Here is an 18,273-nt window from a genome sequence, read left to right on the forward strand (position 1 = left end):
TTGTACTCTGTTTTGAAGATCCATTTGCATCCAATAGCTTTCCTATTTGGTGGAAGCTCAGTGATCTCCCATGTGTGATTACGCTCAAGTGCCTCGAGCTCTTCATTCATAGCATCAATCCACTATGGTTGTGTTATGGCCTGTTGGAAATGTACAGGGTCCTTGTGCTCTGCAATTCTTGCCAAAAAGCACCCAAAAGTCCTGTTTACAGGTTGACATATCACTGCAGATGCACTAACCGCAGTATTGGATAGTGATTGAACAAAATCTTCTAACCATTGTGGTGGCTTGACATTTTTAGTAGAGCGTCGCAACACTGGACTTGTTGTACCTGTTGAAGAGCTCACCTCCTCACTTGATTCTGCTATTGTATCAGCAATGTGTGAATCAGGTGGGTTGGTATTTGGCTCATCTTCTTCATTATCAGAAAGTGGAGCTAAGGGAATGCTATCAACATCATCTATATAGGCCGGTGGTTCTGGTTGTTTCAGTGTAACAGGCAATGGCTGGATGAAGGAAGGAGCAGAGCTTTTATTGAGTGGAAACACTTGTTCATTGAATACAAAATGTCTTGTGATATAAATTTGCATTGAGACTAAATTGAGCAAACGAAATCCCTTCTGTAAGCAAGGATAACCCATAAAAACCGATGGATATCCTCTAGCAGCAAACTTATCATTATGACAACTTGGATCTTTTCCAAAAGCGAGACATCCGAATACCTTCGGGTGTTCATAAGTAGGCACTTTTTCATGCAACTTCTCATAGGGTGTGCAGAAATTCAATGCTGCATTTGGTAATAGATTGATCAAGTGTGTTGCAGTTAAAACACACTCTCCCCAAAAAGACAAGGGAAGGCCTGATTGAAAACGCAATGCACGAGCTACCTCAAGTAGATGTCGGTGCTTCCTTTCCACCCTTGCATTTTGCTGGGGTGTGTAAGGACACGATTTTTGATGAAGAATGCCTAACTGATTCATGAACTCAAAACATGCTTTGTTAGAAAACTCAAGCACATTATTGGTTCTTATAGTACGAATCTCACCCTTCAAGTGTGTAACCACATATTTTTGAAATGCCATCATAACACCAAGATAATCTGATTTCTTAGTTAACAAGTAGATCCAAGTCACTCTGCTATAGTCATCAACAATGGTGAGGAAGAATCGAAATTTACCTCATGTGAGAACTTTATACGGTCCCCAAACATCGATATGAACAAGAGAAAATGCTGCAGCTGCCCGAGAAGTGCTAACCGAAAATGGTTGATTTGTCAGCTTTGCCATTGGACAAGTAAGGCACACTTGGGTTTGATTGTTCAGAAAAGGTTTTATCCAGTCAATATGCTTCATCTTGGACAAAGAAGCATGCCCTAGTCTTTGATGCGAAAGACTGAATTTGTTTACAGAGCTAGTGTCTGCAGCTACACTCATACATACCTCTAAAGGCTCTATTTTGCACTGCAGATAATACAGGCCTTCTTTAAGAACTCATTTTGCTATCACCTACTTTGTTTTCGAGTTAATAACCATACATTGACTTGGCTGAAACAACACATCACATTATGCATCCTTGGCCAATTTGTGAATTGACAACAGATTGTGAGTAAACAAGGGAACATACAGGATATCTAGCAGCTTTAGACCATTTGGAAGAATGACATCCCCAATGTGACTTATAGAGGCTGTAGCTCCAGTGGGTAATTTTATAGTGAAAGTAGAGGGTGCTACCTTCACGTTGACTAAATTATCCAGTGAACATGTCATATGGTCTGATGCACCTGAGTCAACAATCCATTCCCCTTGTTTTGTCACTGTCACCTCCTTTGCTTTGCCTTTCTGTGCATTCACCATTCCTGAAAAAACATACTCGAGCTCCTCATCAGAGTTATTATGTTTATAGCTATCTTTGGGCAACAATTTCAATAGCTGCTCAAGTTGGTGAGCAGTCATTGTCACTTCCTCAGAACTGTTCACAGTGCCTTGTGCATTGTTAGCCATCTTGGTAACACCTGCATTGTTTGAGACAAACTTTTGCCCTGGTTTTCGATACTTGTGATGCCACTTGGGGTACCCCGCCACAGTCCAGCATCGCTCTCTAGTATGACCTTTTAGACCACATGCCACACAAATCATCACCTTTTCAGTGCTCCCCTTGTTGTACATAGCAGACACATCAGTTTCGCTCACAATGGACTGATTTAAGACTTCCCTTTGTGACTCCTCTTGCTGCACAGCAGCACATGCCATTTCAACAGAAGGCAAAGGTGACATCATAAGCAGCTGACTCCTTTGAGCACCGTACAAATCATCAAGACCGTTAAGAAATTGGAATAACTTGGCTTCCTCTTTCATGGTTTGTATGGCCATTAGTAACTTAGTAACATCTGGTGTCATGATATCAACTGTTGGTAACCCATTCATGGACTCAAGCTCTTCCCAGAGAGAGCTCAAACTTGTGAAATACTCATGAACTTTGGCACAATTTTGGTTTAAATTAAAGAGATCTCGACTAAGCTTGTATTTGTGAGAACCATTTGTTAAGGAAAATCGTTTGGCAAGTTGAGACCAGATTTCACTAGCAGTACTGATAAATAAAATAGAGGATTTAATAGTATCAGACACGTTATTATGGATCCAGGAGATTACCATACTGTTAACAGTGTCCCATTGAGCTGCCTCATTCGTGTCTATAGTGCTGCGAGTGACTGAACCGTCCACAAAACCAAGCTTCCTTTTTGCTGAGACTTGAATCTCGAACAGTCTTTTCCATGCTCTATAATCAACAGCTCCCTGAAGTTTTGACACACTAATCGATAGTGGGCTATCAGAGGGGTGCAAGAACAAGGGATTTTGCAAATCTGAGTAGGAGAGCCTACTACTAGTACTGCTAGACGCCATAGATCTAAAAACAAACTCCTAGAATAAACACCTAGAGTGACAGATCAAGAATAAATAAACGACTAGCGATTTAAAAATTGTATACTCTCTCTATTTACTTTATTCTACTCTCAAGCTAACATATACGGCTTTGATACCATGTAAACATTTGATATTAAGCATATGAAACTGTGCAGAAAAGAAAGATAGGATATGGGAAAGCAAACTGTTTGATTCAAATTACTGCAATCTCACATATGAGTTTGTTACACTACATGCTTGTTCTTTTATCCACTACAGTCCATATATCCATAACAAACTATTAAATGATTCAGAGAAGTACTCTTAGGACCGTTACACTTGTCATTCTTAACATACTAAATAAGACAAAAGAGAATAGTACACTACAGTAACAATGTGAAAACTATTCCTGCTTTATTCTAGCAAACTTGGTGAAATAACTTGGTTTTAGGGTGCTGCATGGGACTGTATGCCTTCTTCTCCTTCAATAGCATATATTTTTCGACAATATACCTTTCTCGAAAATGCTGTCTAAATTTGTCCTGTAACAACTAGTCAACTATGAACAATGTACGCACCCGTCCCAATTTATCTTTCTTGTTTAACTTTTTTCGGTCAAATTGACCCAACTTTGACTGAAAATTTCACAAAGTGAATTTTTTAAAAATATTTATAGAAATTATATCATTAGAAAGTATGTTTAATGTACTTTAATATGTATTTTCTAGTTTTTGAAAATAATGAAAGAATAAGTTTTTATTTATGGTCAAAGTTGAGTCAATTTGACAATCAAAAGTCAAACAAGATAGATAAATTGGAACGAAGTACTAAAATTAAGCGTTGGTTATTTGTATCAAGTTTCTGCAAACCCTGTGTGTTTCACAATTTTTGTTTTATCAAGAACATAAAATTGACTAGATAAATAATATTGACCCATTGATATTGGCACTAGTGAAAAGTGAAATTATAGAAAAATCAGCAAACAAACCAATATAAATAAGGGAAACCTGAAAAATAACCAGCAGGTAAAAATAAAAACTAAAGAGTAAAAAGAATTCCAAACAAGCTCGCAGAATGACAATAGGTAACACAACATATGTCTACTACATGCGAAAAATAAAGCATCCATAACAAATTCTCTGAATAGCAATACATAACACGACATAACTCTACTCCATGCGAAAAAATAAAGAAGAAACATCATGTCTTAGGATTACTAATACATGACTTTCACCACCATTGTCTTATTTTTACTACTAATACATGACTTTCGCCATCATTACATGTCTTCAAACCTTACAAATGAAGGTTTTTCATTGCCATTTCATGTTATAAAATACCAGATTTGTAGGTAGGAATGTGAAAAAAGTGAGTTCACAAACACAATTACATAAATACAATGCCAAGACATATAGACGTTTAAACTTTCAAATAACAGAGTTTGATGGTCTTTCGACAGAAACCATTGTTTCTTTGCACTACAGCTAAACTTAGGACAGACGGATGGGCAAGAGAAAAAAATTCAAATTCCCATGAAGGGGTATAAAGTTAAACCACGTTCCTCGTGATTCTTATTACTAGTATACCCGAAAAGTTTCTTGTTCTTCTAGGAAATGCATCATAGCATGGCTTAGGTTCCTGAAATACTAGATGTAAAAGAAGCATCCTCAGATTGTAATGTGAATACCAATGTGATGCAAGATTATGGTATTACATGTGATTGGTATGTATGGGTTGCAATAGTAAAGGAAAACTAATGTTACAAAAAAAAAGTAAACCAAGAAAAGTTGCAACAAGGTCCAACATACAAGTACCATCTGATAGCCTCACATATAGTAAGTTCCTGACTTCCTGCAATTGCATCATCAGAGCAGAGAAACATTTGATAAAAGATAATCATGGTTTTGGGTGCAAAGAAGAAATGATTGAAATGTGTGATAGAGAAGAGCAGTGATCAAGTGGTTATTACAATCACTATGTCCGAGTGTCGAGTATCTAACACGGGTACTTGAGAAAATTGAAGAGTCGGGATAACATAATATAAGTATATATAATTGAAAGAATTACTTTACTTACCTAGAGAGCAAGGCAGCTATCAAGTCTACTAGGAGAATCAAGATCATAGATGTTATTTCTCAAGGAACTAACAATGAGATTTACAGAAGGGGGGTTGAATGTAAATCTCCAAACTTTTTCAAGTTTTGAGCAGTTTGTAAAAGCTAAGTGTATGAAGAACAAATATGTTTGAATTGCTTTGTGCAGGTGCAGACATGTGTATATTCAAGAACACAAATGTAAAGAACACACAAGTTTTAAAAACTTTTTTGGTGGATTGTTATTCCACCAGAGATGTATATTTCAGAAAATCTGTGATACAAAGAATTGTACACAGTTGCTTCCTAGTACAAACTAGATGATTTTATCTCTGAGTTCTTCTAAATAACTCTGGAAAATTCACCTCTAATTACTAGCTGCAACTTGGTTTATATTCCACCAAGTTTACAAGTGAAGACAAAAATAAATATAATTATAAAATTGGTCTTCACATGTTTTTTCTTCATTTCTCTATCCAATGTAATCCAAGGTAAATTGTGAATCTTTGAATACTTCCTTGTTTGCACCAGAATGGAAATGCTTCTCTTTCTTTGTTTCCTCCAAGAGGCTACCATAGTCCAATTGTCTGTCAACCCATGTGCCTCTATCAGCTTATGAATTGGCACTATCAACTGCTATGGAACTGAGCATTCATTGAAGTTTTCATCCGTTGATGGCTTTATCCGTTGATGCTCTTACCCGTTGATGTACCTATCTGTTGATACTTTAGTGATATCAGTTGATGCTTTAGCAGTTGAAGTTTATCCGTTGAAGCACTCATCCGTTGATGGATGTTATTCGTTGAAGCTTTAGAGACATCCGTTGAAGCTTTGTTTTTGATCCGTTGAAAGCCTTTAATTTATCAGTTGATACTACTTCACTTATAAAAAATTACAAGGTGTGAAATATTTACAATTACCCCTCCTATTTGCATATCCACTAGTAGTAAACATGACTTATAATTTCCTACAACTTCTAAGAATTATGGCTTAAATACAAAGACTGGAATGTGCTACAATACTGAACTTATTTCTAAGTAAAGCTACTCCATCAACGGATAGTTAAAGTGGTCTTATCCGTTCAGGCTACAAACACTAGTTTTCTACTTAAGTATTTTGTTTAACTTATCATCGAACTAATACACATATATTCCGAACAATCTCCCCCTATTTATGTCTACTAGAATTGTAGGCATAAATTCAGGGTTAACTTGATGATAACAAAACACTTAACAAATGTATGAATTAAAACTATGTAGAAATTCAAAAGTGCTACAAAAGTGTATGTACTGAGATAGAGTTGAAGATTTACAGTGTTTCCAAGGGTGCTCCTCTAGCCTGAGCAAATCATCTTCTTTTCCTTTGTTCCCTTATTTTCTTCCCTAGCCTCCTGTCATTTTCCTCTACTTGGAGTTGGAGTTGTCTGTAGAATTCAGCTTCATCTTCATCACTGATATCCAACATAGATTGCATGTCTTTGAGAGTTTCATTACTGGCAATCTTAAGCTGATCTTCAAGTCTGAAAAATCTTCTGACTCCTTTATTGTCTCTGAACTCCATCAACCAATGAGGTGATTTATGAATTATAATTCCATGCTCTGGGATGAGTAATGTTCTAGGCAAGGAATTTGACACTCTCCAAGTCTTCCTTATGCTGGCAATCTTGTTGAGAACCTCAGTCTTGGCAGCTCTGGTAAAACCAGTGTCCCTTTTTATAGCTGAGTGAACTTTAATCAAGGTAGAGTAGCCCTCATTTAGAATTCTTTGAAGAGGCCAAGTCCTTTCCACACTTCCTTTATATTTGAACACTAGCCTTTCTGGTGGCTGTCTATAGGCACATATTCCCCTTACTTCCTCCAGCTCATCCAGGTAGAGTTCAATATCTGAAAATTCTTTTATGTCACAAATGTGAACATAATCATCCTTTGAGATTTTTGGCTTAGGATTAGGCTTTTGTTTCTGAGTTAATTTCTTTGAGGTTATGGGAGGTATGGATTTTCTGATTTGTCTTTTCTGTTTCTTTGGTGGTAGAGGAGTGGTTAAGAAGGTAGGCAATTTGATGGTGTCCCAATCAATAGGTTCCTCTTTAGCAAATGATTGGTTCACCATGGATATTGATACTAGGATCAGCAACAAAAGGTTCAGGAAAGGAAGGTAGTGGTTTAGATTTTGATTGGATTTCTTCAGTGTTATCTTCACTCTTCTTTTTTGCCCTAGCCTTCTTTCTGTGACCCTTCTGTCATTTCTTTCTTTCCTCACTCTTTTCCTCCACACTTTCACCAACCATATTCCCCATATCCACATTTTTATTTTCAGCCTTGTTTTCTTCACTCTTGTCTTCAATCTCTTTCTTCTCTTCTTCAAGTTGGTTTGACTTTAGCTGTTTTTCAGGCTGTGCTTGTGCACTTTTGTCAGCCTCCAACTTTTTAGCTTCTTCCTTTAACCTCATGATCTCTTCCCTCTTGGCTATTGAGAATTTGGGATATCCTTGAATCACACAGATACTCTTTCCCTCTCTATAGATGATAGCCATATTCATTCTTTCCACTACATCCCTGGTCTCTTTGTGCTTTATAATATCACCACCCATAACTTTGTCTTCATCAGGCTTTGGAAGAGGAAAATCCACTTCTTTTAGCTGAGCAGGAGTTAGAGGGTTATTTGTAGAGGCCTTATTGAATCTAGTGGTTGGCTTGAGTACCATGGGCTTCAGGTTCCTTGTAGAAGTTTCTCCAAAATTATTCCTCCTTACTGGCTTTTGCTCCATAATTATTGGCTCAACTTTTGTGCTATGTTTCACAGATATAGATTTTGTAGTCGTAGAGCCAAACACTTGTTGCATCATTTCATCAATTCTCCTCATTTGCTCTTTCACCTTCATCTTAGCTGTTGCTATCTGGATTAGATCAATTCCATCAAGCTTTCCTTTGATTTGAAGTGTTGGAGAAGAGTGATGGCAGGAACTAGCACTTTTGATATTTGAATTTGTGTAGATTGCTCCCCTTCCCCTTTATTCTCCCCCTTTTATTATCATCAAGGAGAGGGGTCAAGCCCTGTGCTTGAGCCAGTTGCATGAGAAGACTTGTCTGAGACTGTTGATTCTAAAGAATGGTCACCATAGAGTCTTCAATAACTTGAACTCTTTGCTCCAATTTGGCCATCTTCTTTTCAGCATCTGATTCTTTTCTCAGTCTCAGCAAAAGCTCCTGCATAGTACCAAATGGCATAATTGCATCCAGCTTCAGTGTTGTGTAGGACTTCAAATCAGCTATATCCTTTTTGAGTTCATTCACACTTAGACCCTTTCTTAATTGTTGTAGCTTCATCAGGTGTAGAGAGTCTAAGTGGGCCTGCAGAATTGCCTTGGTGTCAGCATTTGTAGTTTCCAGAATGGCCTTTTGGATAGCCATGGCTTGTTTGACCAAGGGGACATTTAAGTGCCCTGGTGTGGACTCCTTGGCCAATGCCCATTCTGGTAACCCTGGAATAGAGCTTAGGCCTTCTTCTCCCTCTAAGCTCATGCTCCCATCAAAAGAACCAGAGTCATCATCATCAGAATTTACTCCAAATTCTTCAGATGGCTCTCCAGCTACAGAAGGCATCATGTTGATAGCAGTTTTATCCCTTTGTAGAGACTCTGAAGTGTGTACTAGATGTAGAGTCCTTTCTGCCTCCTCATTGCCCTGGGCAGCCAACAGTTGATAGGCTGACATAGGATGAGTAAAAGTGTCAGCATCCAAGGAAATATTATCAATTTCAGCTTTGTAATGTTGCTGAAATTGTCTTTTCTTTTCAGCATCATCCACAATCATTGACTCACTAGAAATGGCTGGATCCACCCTTATTTCTCCTGTACCTGCCTTTCTCTCATTTTCTCTCTTTTCTTGCATCAGGGGCTCCCCCTGGCTCACTCCCCTCACACCCTCACCTTCACCATCTAAGGTAGCACTCCTCTCACTCTCTTTTTCCACGCTGGAAGAAATATCATGCATGTTTAGACTCTCAAGCTCTCCTTTTTCCTGGGAGCAACCCAGCCTCTCACTCAAGTTTTCACTCCCTTCCCTCAGCCCTAGAAGTGATTGTACAGTTACCATGTCTTCTACACTTGGAATTAATTCAGTTGTTTGTGTAGAGACTATCAACAGATAAGGAATATCTGTTGAAGTTGAAATTGATGTCATCAACGGATAACTGCTGTTAAGCTTATCCGTTGAAGAACAACCACTTGTCAACAGATGAGGGATATCCGTTGAAGAAGGAAAAGAAGTAGAAATTGAAAGTGACATAATTGTTGAATCTGTGTGGATTGATTTTAAATTGAGTGACACGGATTCTTCAATTAAGTCTGAAAGAATTGGTTGGTGATCCAACAAATCATCTAAAAGATGATGATCACCAGTACTTGAGTGGGGCTCCTCCCTGAGTTGTAAAGAGGGAGAATCAGGAAGTGATGTGAAAATCATGTCCACATCCAGAGAAGGTGATGGAGAACTTTGTGTTTGATGTGTATCGATTGTGAGAGAATGGGGCTGTGACTCCATATTTGTTGGAGCCACATCAAACTGAATTTGGGAAGGCATAGATACAAGTGATTGTATATGTGCAGTGTGTGCACCCAGTGATGAATCTAGGGTTTTGGCCCTCTTTCTCCTTGTGAAGGCTTTTATGGGTGAGTGTTTGGCTTCAGTGTCCCTCCCCCTTTTGTTTTGCGTCCCTAGTTGGGGACTATTTTCAATAGCTACACCCTTTTGGGAGGGTACAACTAGGTATGAGTCTGAATCCTTTTCAACCACCATAATCTTTTGAGAGAATGGGGCTTGGCTAGTTTGGGTAACACTAACCTCTCCTACCTTATTCTGGGGTTTTCTTTATGTTCACCCCTTCCCTCACCACTAACACCCTGTTCACTCCCCTCAGGGTTTATAGTAGTTGTTACAACTGTTGTCTTTTGAAAGACAACAGAGGTGACTTTCTTTGACTTGGATTTGGAAATTTTGGGTTTGGTGGCCTTAGTAGGAATCTGTTGGGGGCATTGACACAGATCCCATGGCCACACTTGAAGATAAAGAAATGGAAGGGTTGGAAGTAGTAGAGTTGAAGAAGTATTTACCTCACTTATCTGAGGTGCATCCATTATTCGTAAGTATACCAATGGCACCTTACTGTTGAGGTTGATCCTTAGAAGGTCTGCAAGGACCCTCTTCTCTTGTACCCAGCTTTTGAGCTTATTACTCTCATTATTGATTACCATACCTTCAGCAATATGGTTAGCCAATAACATAAAGAATCTAGCATAATAGATGTTTTGAGCTCTATTAGCCTTGTTACCTAATCTGGTACCAAATTCTAGCATCACTGATAAAGGCATCACTGAGAAAACTTCACTCCTTCCTAAGGCCTTTTCTCTTAATACTACCTAAACTAGTGGAATCAAGGGAATAGCCTATGGAATCTAACATGCTAGATACATCACTATCAGTGTGTGGTGTTATGACATTATTTTCAGGTAATTTAAAGCAAGACTGTATATCATCAGAGTTAATACAGTAGTCCTTACCTTTGAGAGAGAAGGAGATGATCATATCAGTGGAGTTGAACTCATCAGTTGTCCATATCTCCTCAACTACCTCACAGTATATTGTTGGGGCCTCCAGCATTGCATAGCTCAGTTTACAGTTCTTGATGAAGTCCATCATCTTGTGGTAGTCAGAGTGAGCTTCATTCTTTTCTACCAATGCTACAAAATTGTCTTCTCATAGACAAACCCGGATTGGGACATCACCTTTACTACTGGTGCCATTTTTTTGGGTATGAAGTTGTAGAGAAAAATTGAGAGTTTTAGGAGAGAAGGAGAGTAAAAGTTTTTGAAAATTCAAGAAAGCGTAAAGTGAAAATAAGAAATCAAAGGGGGTTTTATACTTTCTCAAATTAAAACATAAAGAAAATGATTAAACAATTTTTTGGGTAAATTACAGCCGTTTAAGAATTAAAGAAAAACTGTAGGTATTCTAAAAACTACCCATTAATACATATACATACAGCTGTATACATGTATCAACGGATAAGAGAATAGAATCAACGGCTGTGATTCACTTGAATCGACTGATGTGACACTTCAACGGATAAGGTAAACTGTCATCCGTTGAAGAGTAACACAATTTTATCCGTCGAAGGATAAAATTTCCAGAAATGTATTTATCTTTCAACGGATAATGGACATCCGTTGATAGAACAACTTTGGCTTTCAACGGATAGGGAATATCCATTGATAGAATAAACTTTACTTAAAGCCAACTTTGCTCTTGCAACAAATTCATTTCAGGCTGCATGACAAATTACAATTTGGACATAAATTTAAGAATAATTAAGCATACCTAGCTCACTTACCAACCTTGTGAATGTTGATTCATCAAGTGGCTTGGTAAATATGTCTACAATTTATTTTTCACTTGGAACAAAATAAAGTTCCACTCTACCATTCATCACATGTTCCCTTATGAAGTGGTATTTAATGTCAATGTGCTTGGTTCTTGAATGTTGCACTGGATTTTCAGTAATGGCAATAGCACTTGTGTTGTCACAGAATATTGGAAATTTGTCAACATTTAACCCATAGTTAAATAGTTGATTCCTCATCCATAATATCTGTATACGGTAACTACCAGCAGCAATGTACTCAGCCTCTGCTGTTGATGTAGAAACAGAATTTTGTTTCTTACTGAACCATGACACAAGCTTATTCCCTAGAAATTGACAGGTGCCAGTTGTACTTTTCCTGTCTATTTTGCAACCTACATAATCTGCATCTGAGTATCCAATTAGATCAAAACCAGACTCTCTAGGGTACCAAATTCCTAGATTTGGTGTCCCTTTGAGATATCTGAAAATTCTCTTAATATCAACTAAGTGAGATTCTCTAGGATCAGCTTGAAATCTAGCACAAAGACATGTAGCAAACATTATATCAGGTCTACTAGCAGTTAAATATAGAAGTGAACCAACCATGCCTCTATAGCTTGTAATGTCCACAGACTTTTCAGCCTTGTTTAATTCAAGCTTAGTGGCAGTGACCATGGGAGTTTTTGCAGATGAACATTCCATTAAATCAAACTTCTTTAAAAGATCATAAATATATTTAGTTTGACTAATGAAAATTCCACCACTAACTTGTTTAACTTGTAAACCAATAAAATAAGTTAGTTCTCCCATCATGCTCATTTCATATTTATCTTGCATCAATTTAGCAAACTTTTTACAAAGTTTATCATCTGTAGAACCAAATATAATATCATCTACATAAATTTGAACAAGTATTGTAGAGCCATTAACATTTCTAAAGAAAAAAGTTTTGTCAACAGTACCTCTTGTGAAGTGATTATCTAGAAGAAATTTTGACAAAGTCTCATACCAGGCTCTAGGTGCTTGCTTTAGTCCATAGAGTGCTTTCAACAGATAATACACATGGTCTGGAAAATTTGGATCTTCAAACCCTGGAGGTTGACTCACATAGACTTCTTCCTCCAATTCTCCATTCAGAAACGCACTCTTGACATCCATTTGATAGACTTTGAAATTGGCATGGGCTGCATAGGCTAGAAAAATTCTGATGGCTTCAATTCTTGCAACATGAGCAAATGTCTCATCAAAATCTATTCCCTTTTATTGAGAGTAGCCCTTGGCAACCAATCCAGCTTTATTCCTTATAACGATGTCATTTTCATCCATCTTGTTTCTGAACACCCATTTTATGTCAGTAGAACTCTTGTTCTTTGGATTGGGTACCAGCTTCCATACTTTGTTCCTATCAAATTGGTTTAGCTCCTCTTGCATTGCTAAAATCCAATCTGGATCCAATAGAGCTTCTTCCACTCTCTTAGGTTCCTCCTGTGATAGAAAGCTACTGTATAGACATTCATCTTCAGTAGCCCTTCTTGTTTGCACTTCAGATGTTGCATCACCAATGATCAATTCAAAGGGATGACTCTTGGTCCATTTCCTTTGAGATGGTAGATTAGCTTTAGATGAGGTGGCCTCAGTATTGTCATGATGTGAGATAAAGTGTTGATTAGTTGAGACTCCCCCTGAGTTGTTGGTCCTTTACAGGGAACTAGGAGTTCTATCAACTGATGATCTAATTTGATTATCCGTTGATGAACTATGATCAACGGATGCTCCATTATGTACTTCAACGGATAATGCATTTTGTCTTTCAATGGATGCTACATTACTTCTGTCAACGGATGCTGCATTACTTCTTTTAACGGATGCTGAGTTATGACTTCTGTCAACTGATGCAGCATTTTGTGCATTATCCAAAGGCAAATTTTGAGTCCTTTTTGAAGTGTCTTCTCCATCATTCTCATCTTCACTGTCATCATAATATATCTCAATGTTATCAAATTTGAGTCCTTCATGGTGACCCTCATCTGTTAGTCCATCAATCTTTTTATCGTCAAACACAACATGCACATATTCCATAACAATGTTGGTTCTTAGATTGTAGACCCTATATGATTTTCCAGCAGAATAACCAACAAATATCCCTTCATCAGCCTTTGCATCAAACTTGCCTTTGTGGTCAGGTTGATTCCTCAAAATGTAGCATTTGCAACCAAAGACATGAAGAAAATTTAAAGTTGGTTTTCTTCTCTTGAATAATTGATAGGGAGTCATGCCTTTTGCTTGATTAATTAGAGAAATATTCTGAGTGTAACATGCACAGTTAACAGCCTCAACCCAAAAATATGTTGGGAGTTTTGACTCTTCAAGCATTGTTCTTGCAGCTTCAATTAGTGATCTATTCTTCCTCTCCACCACACCATTTTGTTATGGAGTCCTTGGAGCTGAGAACTCATGCATGATCCCATTTTCTTCACAGAACAACCTCATGGTAGAATTCTTGAACTCAGTTCCATTGTCACTCCTGATATTCCTTACTTTGAAATCTGGATGATTGTTGACTTGCTTGATATGATTGATAATGATTTCACTAGCTTCATCCTTTGAACCAAGAAAATAAGTCCATGAAAACTTTGAGAAGTCATCTACAATCACTAGGCAATATCTTTTCCTTGAAATTGACAATACATTGACTGGTCCAAAAAGATCCATGTGTAGCAGTTGTAATGGTTCATCAATTACTAATTCAAGCTTCTTACTGAATGATGCTCTCTTTTGCTTTCCAATCTGACAAGCATCACACAGTCCATCCCTTGAGAATTCCACTAGTGGCATTCCTCTAACTAAGTCCTTTTTGACTAGATCATTCATTTTCTTGAAATTCAGATGGGACAACTTCTTGTGCCATAACCAACTTTCATCTTGACTTGCTTTGCTAAAAAGGCAAGTGATTGATTCTGCATCTGTAGAGTTGAAGTCAGCCAAGTACACATTCCCTTTTCTAACTCCAGTTAGAACCACTTTGTTGTCCTTCTTGCTGGTAACAATACATGCTTCAGAATTGAAGGAAACAGTATTCCCTCTGTCACATAGTTGACTGATGCTCAATAGATTATGTTTGAGACCATCAACTAGTGCAACTTCATCAATGATGATATTTTCCTTTGAAATCAGGCCATATCCCATAGTAAACCCTTTGCTGTCATCTCCAAAGGTTATGCTAGGGCCAGCTCTCTCCTTGAACTATGTGAGCAGGGTGGAATTTCTTGTCATGTGCCTTGAAAAACCACTGTCCAAGTACCATAGATTCCTTTTTTTTCCCTGCACATAACAAAATCAAATCAAGTTGATTTTGGTACCCAAGTTTCCTTGGGTCCAGCCTTGTTAGTCTTTTTCCTAGACTTCACACTTTCTGCACCTTTTGACTTAGGTAACTTTGAGCCAACCTTGGTCTTAGATGTAAATGGTTGAAGTGTAGGGTTAGTCACAGAATTATTTAGTACATTTGGTTGAATTTGATAAGGCATGGATTGTGCAAACATGTTATTCCATATAGGCATATTGTATGGCATTTGCGGCATACTAAATGCAGCAAAATAAGGATTATTAACATATGGCATGTTTGTAAAATGTGCATGAGGATTCTGTTGAGACAGAACATGCATGTCATGCAATGGTGACATAGACATATTAGGCATGGAAGGAGTTAAAGGCATGGGAGCATTCTTAACAGATTTGCAGTTAGCAGATAGATGATTAACACTACTACAGTGCACACAACTTTTTCTAGGAGCATACTTATCAGGCGTGTAGTTGTTATGTTTGTTAATCCCAACCTTCTCAGTTCTATTGTATTTTCTTTTAGTTTCATTTTTATCCTCAACTAAATTAAGCCTATTCTTCAACTGATCTAAAGTCATGTGTCCTATATTCACCTTACTAGCATCTTTGGATGTGCTAGCTTCTTCTTTGACAAAGTTCTTGGAAATTGAACCAAATTTCTTATTGAGATTTTTCAAATTATCCTTTTTAGAATCATTTTCCTATTTCAGCTGATGAGCCTTCAACGGATGCTCTTTTTCTTCCAACGGATAACTTTCATCATCCGTTGATTCCACATCTGTTGACAGTCCATCAACTGTTTCCATTTTCTTTTTGTTTTTCTTCCAGGCATTCTCACAGAATGATTCAATTCCTTGAACTTTGACAATTTGAGCATTAACATCCCTAGATGTTTTCCAGGCCTTGATTACCTCTTGCTCACGTTCTAGTTGTTTAGAAATAATTTCAACTTTCTTAACAGACTCTTCTAGTTCATCCTCAACAGACAAGCATTTGATTTTAATCTTTTTAATCTCAATCACCTTACCCTCTAACACAGCATTCCTATCACTTAAGAACACATTATTCTCTTTAATTCTCATGTTCTCTTTAGTCAGTGATATGTCAGTGAAGACATATCATTTATAGCTTCATTGCATTCATCTTTAGAAAGCTATGAAAGATCGGTAGTGATTACCTGGTTGCTTGATGAACTAGTTTCATTCTCATCAGAATCAACCATCGGAGCTAAGTTAACATACTCCACATCATCATCTTCATTGGCTCCATCAACTGCCCAGTCATTCTCATGAGTCAGTAAATCCCTTTTCTTTTGTTTGAGCAACTCAAAATACTTCTTCATGTAATCCACTTGCTCAAATTTCTTCTTATCAGAAGTTTGCTTTCTGCACTCACTTGCAAAGTGTTCACTAATGCCACAGTTATAACACTTGAACTTTGACTTGTCCACCATGTTCTTGTTTGGCTTAGTGGCTCTAGTGTTTTTCCTGAATTTCATCATTGCAAATCTTCTGGACTAGAAAAGCTAGATGTTCATCAACTCCATCAGAGTCATCTTGAATGGAATTGTCTTCAACTTCAGTTACTTGCTCCTTTCCCTTGCTTGTGCCAATTTTGAGACTTGGCATAGTCTTGACTTCATTCCTGATTTCATTTCTCTCATCCTCAACTACAAGTGCAACTGATCCACTCTTTTTCTTTCCCTTCTCCAACAACTCATCTTGCTCCATCTCAAGCTCATAGGTCTTCAAAATTCCATATAGTCTTTCAAGTGTGAAGTCCTTATAATCTTGAGAGTTCCTCAGTGAAACAGTCATAGGTTTCCATTCCTTTGGTAGAGACCTTAGAAATTTTAAGTTGGAATCCTTAACTTGGTACACTCTTCCATACAGCTTCAATCCATTCAACAGTTTTTGAAATCTATTGAAAGTATCATTCAATGATTATCCTTCTTCAGAATGAAAGTATTCATACTGTTGAATGAGAAGCTGCATTTTTATTCTCTCTAACTTGCCCAGTACCTTCACAAATGAGTTGTACAGTATCCCAAATTTCCTTAGAAGAGAGGTTGTTAATGACATTATCAAACATGTCTTTGTCTAGGCCATTAAATAAAATGTGCATGGCCTTCGTGTCCTTGTGAACCTCTTCAATATCTTCAGGAGTCCATTCTGCTCTTGGCTTGGGAATAGACTATCCAACAGCAACTGTGGCACTAGCAACTGTGGCCACTTTATGAGGGATGTGAGGATCATTCTCAATGCAGTTTATGTAGCTTTCATCTTGAGAGAGAAGATGTAGATGCATCTTCACTTTCCAGTGATGATAATTATCCTTTTTCAAGACTGGAATCTTCACTCCAATATCCTTCTTACTCATGGTGTTAGTAGAATAGATCTTTACACTCTTTGTATGTCAAGAGCTTGCTCTGATACCAATTGTTATTTTTCAAGGAACTAACAATGAGATTTATAGAAGGGGGGTTGAATGTAAATCTCAAAACTTTTTCAAGATTTAAGCAGTTTGTAAAAGCTAAGTGTGTGAAGAACAAATGTGTTTGAATTGCTTTGTGAAGGTGCAGACAGATGTATATTCAAGAACACAAATGTAAAGAACACACAAGCTTTAAAAACTTTTCTGGTGGATTGTTGTTCCACCAGAGATATATATTTCAGAAAATCTGTGATACAAAGAATTGTACACAGCTGCTTTCTAGTACAAACTAGATGATTTTCTCTCTGAGTTCTTCTAAACAGCTCTGGAAAATTCACATCTAATTACTAGCTGCAACTTGGTTTATATTCCACCAAGTTTATAAGTGAAGACAAAAATAAATACAATTATAAAATTGGTCTTCACATGTTTCTTCTTCATTTCTCTATCCAATATAATCCAAGGTAAATTGTGAATCTTTGAATACTTCCTTGTTTGCACCAGAATGGAAATGCTGCCCTTTCTTTGTTTCCTCCAAGAGGCTACCACATTCCAATTGCCTCTGTCAACCCATGTGCCTCTGTCAGCTTATGAATTGTCACTATCAACTGCTATGGAACTGAGCATCCATTGAAGTTTTCATCCGTTGATGGCTTTATCCGTTGATACTCTTATCTGTTGATGTACCTATCAGTTGATGCTTTAGTGACATCAGTTGATGCTTTAGCAGTTGAAGCTTTATCCGTTGAAGCTTTAGAGACATCTGTTGAAGATTTGTTTCTCATCCGTTGAAGGCCTTTAATTTATCAGTTGATACTACTTCACTTATACAAAATTACAAGGCATGAAATTTTTACAATTAGCCCTCCTATTTGCATATCCACTAGTAGTCAACATGACTTATAATTTCCTACAACTTCTAAGAATTATAGCTTATATACAAAGACTAAATGTGCTACAATACTAAACTTATTTCTAAGTAAACGTACTCCATCAACGGATAGCTAAAGTGGTCTTATCCGTTGAGGCTACAAACACTAGTTTTCTACTTAAGTGTTTTGTTTAACATATCATCAAACTAATACACATATATTCCTAACAATAGA

At 37.4% G+C, this 18,273-nt stretch overlaps 1 protein-coding gene across 1 annotated transcript; it reads right to left on the minus strand.

Annotated features, from left to right (window-relative positions):
• Positions 1–1,562: 1,562 nt before the first annotated feature.
• On the minus strand, positions 1,563–2,900 carry LOC141708275 (uncharacterized). The gene has a single exon (XM_074511843.1). The coding sequence runs from the start codon at positions 2,898–2,900 to the stop codon at positions 1,563–1,565; it is 1,338 nt and encodes a 445-aa protein (XP_074367944.1).
• Positions 2,901–18,273: the final 15,373 nt, after the last annotated feature.

The sequence above is a fragment of the Apium graveolens genome, chromosome 1 (assembly GCF_009905375.1).
Source record: "Apium graveolens cultivar Ventura chromosome 1, ASM990537v1, whole genome shotgun sequence".
Lineage (NCBI taxonomy): Eukaryota > Viridiplantae > Streptophyta > Magnoliopsida > Apiales > Apiaceae > Apium > Apium graveolens.